The 12,121-nt window shown below is 43.6% G+C and overlaps 1 protein-coding gene across 1 annotated transcript; it reads right to left on the bottom strand.

Moving 5' to 3' along the window:
- Window positions 1-8,541, bottom strand: Pin4 (peptidylprolyl cis/trans isomerase, NIMA-interacting 4). Its single transcript, XM_051179157.1, has 4 exons — window positions 8,382-8,541; window positions 6,354-6,427; window positions 868-987; window positions 1-186 (listed from the first exon to the last, which is right to left on the bottom strand). The coding sequence occupies exons 1-4, from the start codon at window positions 8,422-8,424 to the stop codon at window positions 28-30; spliced, it is 396 nt and encodes a 131-aa protein (XP_051035114.1). The 5' UTR covers window positions 8,425-8,541; the 3' UTR covers window positions 1-27.
- Window positions 8,542-12,121: the final 3,580 nt, after the last annotated feature.

Genomic DNA, 12,121 nt, shown 5'->3' with positions numbered 1-12,121 from the left:
AACACTTATTCAGTCTTTCATGTGATTTTATTTTCTCCCTTCAACCATAATAATATGATAGCCAAATTTTGTTTTAACCGGTGGGTCCGTAAATACAGGCTTATCCATCCCACTTACAGGCAAGGCAAATGCTGCTTCTTGAAATGGTCCTACCATGGACCCTCTGGTCATCCAACCCAGGTCACCCTGAAAAATTCCAAAAGACAAGAGACGAGGCCTTAAAAAGTGAACTGTACCTTCTGAGGGTTTTCCCAATATGAATACAATGGTCACTGGGTTGTGTTTATTCATCTGGGCTACGTAAGAGCTGTCTCACCAGAGACTAATGGGAGGAAGAAGTCTAAGAATGAATGGAGCACAAGTGCTCATGATACTGCTGTATTTTGAAGTGTTCTGTGAAAGGCTAGGCACGCCTACACTTAGACATAGGTGACTCTGTGTCCTTGGCTTCACAAGGACATGTCTCACTCAAAAGTATATATTGTACTTTGAACATATTCTCTCTTCCCCATATCCCCTTCCTGTTACCTCCCCTCCAACATAGATGATTCTTATGCAACTGCTCATAAGTTGGAATAGGTGGAAATAGGAATCAAACCCTGGGCTTCACACATGCCACACAAATGTTATACTATGTAGCTACATCCTTAGCCTTGCAAGCTAGACACTTCTACTTTTCTTGAAACAAAGATATGGCTACAATTCATGATACAACGTAGAAAATAATTCCTGCTTTTATATTTTCTTTGTGGGGAAACTTTTTATTTTTTATTTTTGCAATGCTGGGGCTCAAACTCAGGGTTTTATGCAGGCTACCTTATACCCCTAGCATGACAACAGAACATTTAAATGATAAGCGCAACATACCCCTTGTCTGGCTTTATCTTCACTATATTGTGTGGCTACTTCACTGAATCTCATTCCAGACTTTAACTTTTCCATGGCTTCCATGATTTTGCCATGTTTTTCACATAGAATATGTCTGACCTACAAGACAAAAGCATGTCCAGTTAGTACTTGGAGAGGAAACTGATTCTTCTTGGTATAAGAGTCACATCTGAATTATCCCAGACAAGTACAAAACAACACATTAATTCATATCATTGAACATTGCCCACTTGGATGACTGCCACAAACCCATTTCTCTATCAAGCATTATCTCAGGACCCTGATTTAGATGGAAAGTGGGCAGCTGCTTGTGGGAATCTCCCACCTTTCTCCACATACTTCAGTGGTATCTGGAAGAGGAAATGTAATGGTTGAGTGTTTGGGTCCCAGAGTCCAATTGCAGCTGTTGTGTGACCTTGGGCATGCTTTTAAGCCTCCAAGGGTATCCCTCATGGGATTATGAAGGGAGCTACATAAGTAGCATTCAACAAACTATTGTCTATTTTAATCAGAGTGGGGGGAAATCCTTCTTGGAAATACTTCCTTGCTCTCTGAGATGGTCATGAACTCAATATGTAGCCGAGGATGACCTTGAACTCCTGATCCTCCTGTTTCTTCCAAGTTCGGGGATTATAGGAATATCCCATTCTATCCAGTTTCTCCCTTATTATTTAGAGACAAGTATCATTAGGGTTAACTATTGAAATTTGGGGTAAAATGAGTCTAGAGTGTCCTTAGCCCAGGGATGCTGTCTAGGAGCTACAAACACATAAAAACCAGAGCCTAGAGGGTCAGTCAGTGAGATGGCTCAGTGAGTAAGGGCTCTTGTTGCCAAGCCTGATGACCTGAGTTAGATCTCTAGAACTTACATGGTGAAAAGGAAGGACCAATTCCAAGGTGTCATTTGATCTTCACATATGTGCCATGGTATGCATGGATACACACAAGCATGAACACACTCACAAAAACAAAGTACATAAATGTAAAAAAATGGCTTAGATAGACAAACTTCTTTAAGATTTACTTAAGTTATGTATCTATGTGGGTCGGTTTGTGCATGTGCACATAGATTCCTGCAAAGGCCAGAGGTATCAAATTCCCTTGGAACTGGAGTTACAGTTAGTTGGGAGCCATCTGACTTGGGTGCTGGGAACTGAACTCAGGTCTTCCAAAACAGCAATACATACCCTTAATCACAAAGCCATCTCTCCAGCTCAACAAATACCCTTTCAAAAAAACTTAATCCATTTATTGATTTTTACATGTTTGTGTGATTTTGTATGTATATATATATGTCATAATACTCATGAGGAGGTGGAAGACAATTGCAGGAGCCAGTTTTTCCTTCTACCATGTGGATCCTAGGGACTGAATTCAGGTAATAAGGACTGGTGGCAATCACCTTGTATAGAATGTGTCTAGTCCTATCTAGAGATAGGTATACAATCTGGACAGGAAAGGGATAGCCTGCTGGAGGACAAGAATGGCTCAGATTTCAATAGGACTTAACTACCACTTACAGACTGCCTCTCTCACTGATCATGGTGGTATACCATAAACCCAGCTCCTCAGAGGCTGAGGAAGGAAGATCCTGAGTTCTAGACCAATCTTAGCTACATAAGTTCAAGGCCAGCCTAAGCTACAGCATTAGGTCTTGTCTCTAAATAAACGAGAAACAGAGGGAGAAGACAGAGGAGATGATGGGGATATAATCCACTGGGGAACCAAGGAAAATAACCGTTGATAAGGGCTGAAGATTAGGGCGTTCTGTTCCTTGTGAAAATATTACTAATTAATTGGTAAATTATTAAATAGATAACAATGAAACTAGTTCTCAAACTAAGTCAATTAATGACTAAGTAATTTATTATAAAATATTATGAAAATATAATTTCTTATTGTGAAATCAGTAAATTATTATTTAAGGGATTTCGATTCCTTTGCTCTCTATCCAGGTTACTTGAATTCAAGATTTCTGAAAATAGCCCTTTTTCAAAGACAGATGCTCAGTCCAATTATACTATTAGCCCTTTATTCTTTTCTATGTCCTTGAATTAAAGCCACACAGTCAAGACAACTTTGAAGTGCTAAGTGCTTTACACGAATGATCTCATTAAGTCCTCACAGCAAGCCCTGACACTAGACTGGTGTTTGCTTAACTCTAGCAGCACATTTGCAAAAGCTTCCAAGCTTCTTAAGAAGGACATTCAGGTCCAGGCCCCAATGGGGCCCAGAGAACCTAATGCAGAGGACCTGAGGCGCTCATGCTCGCTGGAGAATTGAACTTTCCATGTGTGTGATGAGCTCAGCCCTGAACATACAGGTTGAGAGGCACTGGCCCAAGTTACCTGGTGACTGCAGTGCCACCAGTGCTGTGTAGCTTGAAGGAAATGGGAAACAGCTGCTGAGCAGCACTGAGTGCCATGCTAAGGTCACAAATAACAGTTGGGGTTCCCCTCACCAAGACTGAGTCTCCCTAACAGGTCCTAGCAGTTTGTGTTCTAGTGCAGAGAAAGTGGTCCTACTGGACTGACTCCAAGTTGAGGTCTGGCAGGGTATGTGAGAAAGCAGTCAGGGCTCTTCAGTGTGAGTAGGAAACCCTGAGAGGCATTTCCATTTCCGAGGAGATGGGGAGGACAGAACACATGGCCTAGGAGGCGCAGGGGAGCAGGACAAGAACCTGAAACCTATGAGAACAGATGGGGGACAGGAGCAGGGGTGACTTAGATTCAGCTCTTAGTGACACAGGAGCAGCAGCATATGAGCACAGGGGTGTCAGAAACCCAGACATCCTTTAGCAGATAAATGCTCAAACAGATGTATCACTTCCATATCATGAAACAGAACTCAGGAACACACAGCAAGAAACTACTATCACAACAGTCTGAATGAAACCACCAGAAAATTACACTGAGCAAAAAACAGCTCCCTAACAAAGGTCACAAACTATATGATTCCATCCATTTAACATTCTTGAAATTACTAAAGCACATGAGTAGAGAGCAGATTAGTTGCTGCTTTCAATTAAAATGGGGGTAGAAACCCATGGGGCACAGTGGCGCACACCTTTAATCCCAGGACTTTGGAGGCAGAGGCAGGCAGATCTTGGTGAGTTTGAGGCCAGCCTCAAAAGTTCCAGGACAGCCAGGGATACACAGTGAGATCCTGTCTCAAATAAACAACACAAAAGATGGGGTAGAAAAACGAGGGACAGGGTAGAAACTTACAATTCCAGCATTTTGGAGGTGGAGACAAGATGATCAGAAATTCAAGGTCATCCTTTGCTACATAATGAATTTGAAGCCAGCCTGGGCTAAAGAAGATTCTGTCTCAAAAAGAAAAAAGTATGTGTGTTGGGGGGGATAGAAGTAGAGGCAGAAGGGAGGGGGGGCCTAGTTATAAAGGGCAGCAGGAGTGGCCTTTATGTAAGATGGCAGGCTTAGGGTGTGGCTCAATGTTCTGTATCAATGTCAATATTCTCACTGTGCTATTGAACTATGATTTTAGAAGATGATACTCTTGAAGGAATTAGGATAAAAGATACAGGCATTAAACAAAACGCTTAATAAAATTTTAATCCCAATCTACTCTCCTATCTAATTACATGACACTCCTTTTCATGTATCTCCCATATAGCCACACTGGACTTGGTTCTTCAACAGAGGACAGGATGGTTACTTAAAGCTATATGCACTGAAGTAGTCTCACAGGTTGGGTACTTGGATAGTCAGCACATTCAGTGAAGAATGCACATAGCCCAAATGACCCTAGAGTATCCTTTTTGAAGATGCCATGCTAGAGACCAATATGCCAGCTCTCATGAAGCCCAACAAAGCCAGATGCTGTAACAATGACCACCTCTACAGTTGAACACAAGCTGGGCTACACCAAGCTTTAGGAAAACTCTCCTTGGGGCAACAGAATCCCATCTGACAAAGTTTAATACTCACACAAGGACAGAACAGGGGTGAAGAGATGGCTCAGTGGTTAAGAGCACCTGCTGCTCCTGCAGAGGACCTGGGTTCGGTTCCCAGCATCCACATTGGTGGTTCACAACCATCTGTAATTCCAGTTCCAGAGGAACCAACACTTTCTTCTGGCATATGTGGGCACTGCACACACACAGTACAGACATACCTGCATCCTGCACATACATGGTACAGACATGCCTGCATCCAAAATACCCAGAACGAGCCCAGAAAAGCAGAACAGGTCAGGTCACATTTTGTCCCCTCTTCTTCTCTCTTCCTTTTATGCTTTCTGTATATGGTTGAATTTGTAGGCAGAGGCAATGAAATCTATTTTTAAACTTCCTGTATCCTGACCCAAACATGGAAACTCCTTGTTACATTGCTATAGTAGTATAGTTCTGTTTGCAGACACTTCTCTGGGATTGGGTGATTAAGTGCTTTTGTAAGTAACTACTTGCTGACTTACCTCCACTGACATTTGCATGGTCAAGTTAACAAATTGGTGTGCATGTGTGCATGTGTAGTCCAGAAGATAACCCTTTCTAAGATGCCATCTACCCTTTTCTTATTTTGGATAGGGTCTTTCACTGGATTGGAGCTCATCAATTGTGCTAGGCTGGTTAGCTAGCCAGCGCTGAAATTTTAAGTGTGTGTCACTATCCCCCACTTTTTTATATGGGTTCTGCTATCATCCCAGTACCCAAGTTATATATTTCAAAAAATAGTGCTAAAAGTGTGAAAAATTCTAGTTTTTAAAGTAAGACTGAACTGGGCAGTGATGGTACACACCTTTAATCCCAGCACTTGGGAAGCAGAGGCAGGCAGATCTCTGTGAGCTCAAGGCCAGCCTGATCTACAGAGCAAGTTCCAGGAGAGCCAGGGTTGTTACACACAGAAACCTTGTCTTGAACAACAACAACAACAAACCCTCCTGGGAGCACCACTCACAGACCTCTGTCCCTGAAAAGCCTTCAGGTCCTTTTCTAGACCCGAGTGCTCACTCGGTGTTCAGACATTAGGTGGTTGAGAGCTAATGCAAGTTCCAGCTACCCTGGGAACTCCAGGTTTCTTGGGGCTGGTGAGAACACCTGAAACCTGGTCCTGGCCAGTCTCAGCCAGAGTTTAACATTTGAGTTGTTTATGGTGTCTGCAGCATTAGTGTTCAGAATCCAGAATCTGATCTTCTGGATGTGGGGACTAGAATTGAACCAGGGCCCTGTTAGACTGAACCACCTCCCCAATCCCCAGCTTTTAGCTAATGTTTAAAATAATTTTTAATGTTAATGTTCAGTTGGCAATTTTGGCTTGGTACATTAAAAGTCAATAATGTCTTGTTCTCTTGGCAAAAAAAGAAAAACAAAACAACAAAAAGACTGGTCTTTGGTTTCCAGTCTGATATCATCTTGTCTTCACCTTAGTGTTAAGCCTCTTATATAAGAACAAGTTACTCACACTGCCTTTTATATACATCCACACATACATGTGATAACTCACCTTTACTGCATTGCCACCACCTTTAGGGCCCTGAGCCTTCTTGTCAGCACTGTCACTCCCAGAGGCTGCACCTCCTTTAGAAAAGAGAGGACAGGTACTCATTTCAAATGTACTTTGACATTTATAGATAGGTCCAACTCATAATACAAGGTGATCTTTCCATTACAACCCCAAGCTCCAAAAGGCTACACAGTGGGTGAGTCACACAATCAAGTTAACTTACTCTATGACTCATCTCTAATAACAGGAAATGTGCCCTACAAAACATTTCACAGAAAATAAAGAAATAAATGTGGCAATGATGAATGAGTTCCAGAAGCCTGGTCCAGATTCTCCCAACCCCATCCCAAATCTTGCCTTCTAATGGCAGAACACTAAGTACTGACATTATATAAAATTATATAATTTCTACTATGTTCTATAACAGTGTTTGACATTTGCAATTCTAATATACAAAATCTCCAAGAATGAAGCTACTACAAATTATATATGCCTAAAGAATGTACTTATGCCTAAATTTTTGCAGTCTACCACAGTGCCTCTGATGTCCTCCTGGAAAGTTTTGACATTTGGGTTATCAAGCACTGGAAGCACACATCTTATTTCTCTCTCTCTCTCTCTCTCTCTGTGTGTGTGTGTGTGTGTGTGTGTGAGGCCAAGATGTCTAAGAGCTACTCCTAGATTAAGTAGTCAGTTTAGCAAATATTTCCTAAATAATTCCTAAGTCCCAGGTCTTGGGGGTACAAGGTAAATAGGATTCATAGATGCCATCAAGGAACTCACATTCCAGTGAGATAGACTGATCACTTGTTGAGAATCCAACAGGTGGAAAATTGTGGAAGGGGAATTTGGAAACGCACAAACATTTTAGTTAGTCAGGGAATGTGTGATGGATAATCAGAAGCTAACTACCCAAAGAAGGACAATAAAGATGATCTCCAAAATAGGGGGATCAACTTTCTCCTGGCCCTTGACTCCCCACGTATCATTCTATTTTCATATTTATTCTGGTTTGTTTTGAGACAGGGTCTCTATGTACTTCAGTTGACCTCAAACTCATCCTCCTACCTCAGTCTCCCAAGCGCTGTGGCATGGGTTTGTGGCACCTCACCCATTCTTTCTTGAAAACACCTTGGTCATGTGGGCCTCTGGGATTTCACTCTAGTGCACCCCCTTTTTCTCTTCTCTGGGTTCCCACAACTGGAGAATCCAGGCCACCTCCATCTCTTTCCAAGAACTACTGAAATGGCCTCTTTAAAGGGGTTTCTGGCCCTTAACTGACCTTAATTAACATCATATACAGCACTCCCAATGATTTAGTCTTCTGCTTTAATTTTCCCCACTCAATAATTTGTCTATCTCCCGTCAGTGCTTTTGTGGCTGGACTCTCCGGGTCGAGTATGCTTTACCCTAGAGCTGCTGCTTATCTTGGCCTGCTTGAAGTATCTCTAGGTCATTTCCTCACCCTCTTTCCATCTTCTATAATATGCCTATCTCTCAACACTGAATTCAGTACAGTACTTTCCTGCTACTAGCTTCCCCACTACTTCCAGGGATGACGAAGAGTAAGAGCTGTGTCTTATTTTTCTAGCCTTAAAGCACAGCGGTGTGCCCAACCTTCGTCTTCCTCAATGCGGGTGGGAGGAGTACGTCATAATGTTAGTTGTTTAAAAGGCCTGTACAGACCACTATCGTGGGCTTCCTTTTATTGATGGCGTTTTTTCAGCTTAAATTTTGGTGGTAATAAACTCCCTTAAAATAGCAGTTCCAGGTCGCGAGGAACCATCCCCATCAGCTATTACCCGCCACGATGGTCCCTACACTGAAATCCCATGTGTTCCCGGAACCACAGTAGCACCAAGCGCATTTATAATTTTTGATTTACCGGAAGAACCCCAAACATAAACCATAGCGGCTCTGGGGGCCCCTGGTCACCTACTGCCAGGCGTATGACCCCGATAGCTGCCGGTCTACTCCCGCCCTTCTCCTCACCCACCCCACGCTCCCTGATCGATTCGGCCGCTCTACCTTTCCCCCCTTTTCCAGAACCACTTTTTCCCTTCGGCGGCATCTCTAAAGCTTGCCGTAGAACGCTGCACTGTTCCGGTGCTAGAAAAGGGCCCCTTCAGGCCCCTAAGGTATGTTCTAGACAATGCCTGAAAGAAACTTCGAAATTAGCCATTTCTGCCGCGACTCCGGAAGCAGGCATAGCTTGGGGCAGCCCCAGTCCTTTGGTTCCTTGAACGTTGAGAACTGGAGATGTTTAACCAATAAAGAACCCGAAGCATTGCGTAGAGGCGGAGACAAAGGCTGCGCGGAGGCGAGAAAGCCCCGCCTCTGTGTTCCTCATTCTTTGCTTACGCCCTCAGCTGCACCCGCTCTGAGCTATGTGCGCGCCTTCCTCTGCGCATGCGCAGTGCGAGCCTTAGTCCACTGCAGTCCTTTGGCGTGGGCTCTTGCTAATACCCTGGGGACGCCAAACAAAGGAAAAGCAGGGAGAGCTGAGGTGATGGGCTCTTTCTCCAGTCGTCTCGCCAACACAGGCCTACTCTTGGTTGTTGTTGTTGTTATTATTATTATTATTATTACAGCAGTATTTGACAGGAATTTTTTTAAGCCTGTGTCATCCCATTGCCTGTAGAAGAAGTCATTATGAAAGCTGGACATAGTGATACACACCTGTAATCCTAGCACTAGGGAGATGGAAAGTTTGAGGTCAGCCTGGGCCACACAGCCAGAATCTGTTGAGACAAAACAAAACAAAAAGAGGGGAGGGAGCTCAAACCAGGCTCTGGACATAGTGTAAGGAATAAAGGGCCAGCCAAAGAAATGCTCCCCGAGCACAGCCAAAGGAACACACTTCGTCCCTGCAACCAGAACCAAAGAAATGCACCCTGACCCTGAAACCAGTGCCAAAGAAACACACTTTGGTCCTGAAATCCCAGCCAGTGAAAGAAATGCATCCTGGTCCTAAAGTTAGAGCCAAAAGGATAAAGGACCAGTGAAAGAAACACACTTTGGACCTGAAACCAGAGCCAAATCTGACCCTAAACCTGTGCAGAAAACTAACCAATCCCTGAGCGGTAGATCTAGCCAATCTGAGCTCAGGGATTGAAACCTGGCCAATCCCCGCCCTGGAAATCTCCCGAATATAAGCCATGTGTCTCTTCAGCTTGTGGCTGTCGGGCTGTATGGTAGTCCTCTGTCACCGTGGTTGAGGCAGCCACTCTCCTTGAGTCTTCGCCTGAGCAGAGATGACCTGACCCTGGGTGGAGTGCAGCAGGGCTGTAGCACATTTCGCCTGGGAAACCTTCCACTGAAGAAGCAGAGTTGTGTAACACCATGCTTTTGCGGGGACCAGAGCCAAGCAGGGAAACCCTCTCCTGCCAGAGCAGAGCTGTTAACATAAAGGAGAAGCCTTCTCCCGCCTGAGCAGAGCTGATACACTTGGGAAACCTTTCTAGCTGAGGAAACCATCCTCTGCTGGAGTAGAGTTGATACACTGGGGAAGCCTTTCCCTGAAGCAAGGCTGTACCCTTACTGTGTGTGACCTGTGGTATTCCTTGGCTCCCAAGTGCCAGAATTCCTTTCTATCTGAGCTGTAATACTCAATATTCTATGAACCCTGAGTGCCAGAAGCCACATCTGATCCAAGCCACTGAAATGCTTACACATAGATCACTAAAGTGCATGGCATAAAAGCATGAGGACATGTTTTTAATCCCCAGAAGCAATGTTAAATAAGGGACATGGTGTGTGCTCATAATCTCAGTTCAGCTCTGAGGAGATTGTCACAGAAAGGTCACTAGTTCATCTGAAAGTCCCAGGTCCCAGTGAGAGACTTGACTTCAGAAGAATGGAGTTTTTTTTTTTCTTTTGAGACAGAGTTTCTCTAGCATTGTAGCTTTGGAGCCTCTCCTGGAACTAGCTCTGTAGACCAGGCTGGCCTCGAACTCAGATCCACCTGCCTCTGCCTCCTAAGTACTGGGATTAACTGTGTGAGCCTCCAACACCCAGCAAGTGGGGAACTCTTGAGAAATGACTCAAGGTTGACTTATAGCCTCCATATGCATGCTACACACTTGTATATGAACATACACCTACACATCTACAGGACATGACAAAGAACCAAAGTAAATGGGTGATGCTGCGCCTGGCCTGTGCCATTATGAAACTTACACGTATTGCAGTAGACAATCACAGCTACATATACAATAATGAAGCCTGTGTGTATGACTGGATTTGTCAAAAGCAGTGCCTCAAAACCAATAGGTCCCGAAAAAGAATGTCCACTGCAGTTTCAACTAGACATACAATCATGTACTAGAGCTGAGGATATAGCTCAGTAGAGTGCTTGCCTAGCATGAATTAAGGCCTGGGCTTGATTCTAAGCACCATGTAAAAGTGGATGTGGTGGCATATACCTATGATCCCTGGACTTGAGAAGTGGAGGCAGAAGGATCAGAAGTTCAAGACCATGCTCAGCTAGCCTGGGCTATGAGATCCTATCTTAAAAAACAACTATATATGTTGTCAACTATGAAATACTGGGTGGGAAAATGGTAAAAATTGCAGTATTTTAAAGTGTGAATTTATGGCTTTCATTTTCTTCTGTTAAGATGCTCTTTTATATCTCTTGATGTGTATTTTTTTAATTCAAGAAAAAGGCAATAGGCAGATATAGTAGCATATGCCTATATTCTCAGCACTTGGGGGATAAAATGCAGGGACATAAGAAATTCAAGTCCAGCCTTGGCTACATGAGAGCCTATCTCAAAAAAAAAAAAATGAAAAAGAAAAGGGCAGTGTTATCTGAAAAAGAAGCAACAAAAAAGCCAGCTTCCATACAGGGTTAAGTGTGCATCAATCTGTGGAGACCGACTGTGCAGGAGTGTGAAGCAAAATGACAAATTAACTGAATAGAGGGCAGAGGGAGCAGAGAGGAGGAAGATTCAGCCTTGAAACCATGGCAACATCTGCTGGAGTGCAGCAGTGACTCAGCCAGTAATGGCTGCTAGATGTATTTTCTAGTAATTATCTCCTCTGACTGAGACTTGTACGTGTTATTTGAACAAGGGAAATCAGGAAGGGAAGCTAGCAGCCTTCTTCCCAGAAAAAAAGGTTCACCAACTTTGGCCCAGACTCACTGCCCACTCCACCTGCACCAAAACTAAGAGGCTATGGTTTTTCATCTTTTTGTGATCCCAGCAATATTTAACTCTGACAAGGAAAGCTTGAAACAACAACACAGAGATCTTGTTAATTCCATTCCAGGCAGGCCATGGATAGGGATCTCTGGGCCCCACACTCTGCAGTCAAGAGCATAAAAGAGCCAGGGTGATGGCACATGATTTTAATTTGAACACTCTGGAGCAGAGACTGGCGGATCTCTGTGAGCCTGGTCTACATAGTGAGCTCCAGGACAGCCAGAACTACACAGTGAAATCCTGTCTCAAAAACCAAACCAAACTAAACCAAACCAAACAAACAGAGTTGAAAACAGTCACAACTGATGATTGAAATTAGGAAGAAAAAAAATGTAGGATGGATGAGAGCCACCAACTACAAAACTATTGCCTATCATGGCAAACAGATGTGGGACCATTGCTGATATGACAGTGTCTTTGTGACTATAGCCAGCTGCCCAATAATTTTATAACCCACCTCACACTATTGTAACATGTCTGGCATCAGGTAGCAAGTAATATTTTGAATAACTGATTTTTTCTTTTGATTTTTCAAAACAAGGCTTCTCTGTGTAGCCTTGG

Source organism: Phodopus roborovskii, unplaced genomic scaffold (assembly GCF_943737965.1).
Source record: "Phodopus roborovskii unplaced genomic scaffold, PHOROB, whole genome shotgun sequence".
Classification (NCBI taxonomy): domain Eukaryota; kingdom Metazoa; phylum Chordata; class Mammalia; order Rodentia; family Cricetidae; genus Phodopus; species Phodopus roborovskii.
The sequence above is the reverse complement of the archived record's forward strand: the minus strand, read 5'-3'. Positions and strand labels throughout refer to the sequence as shown.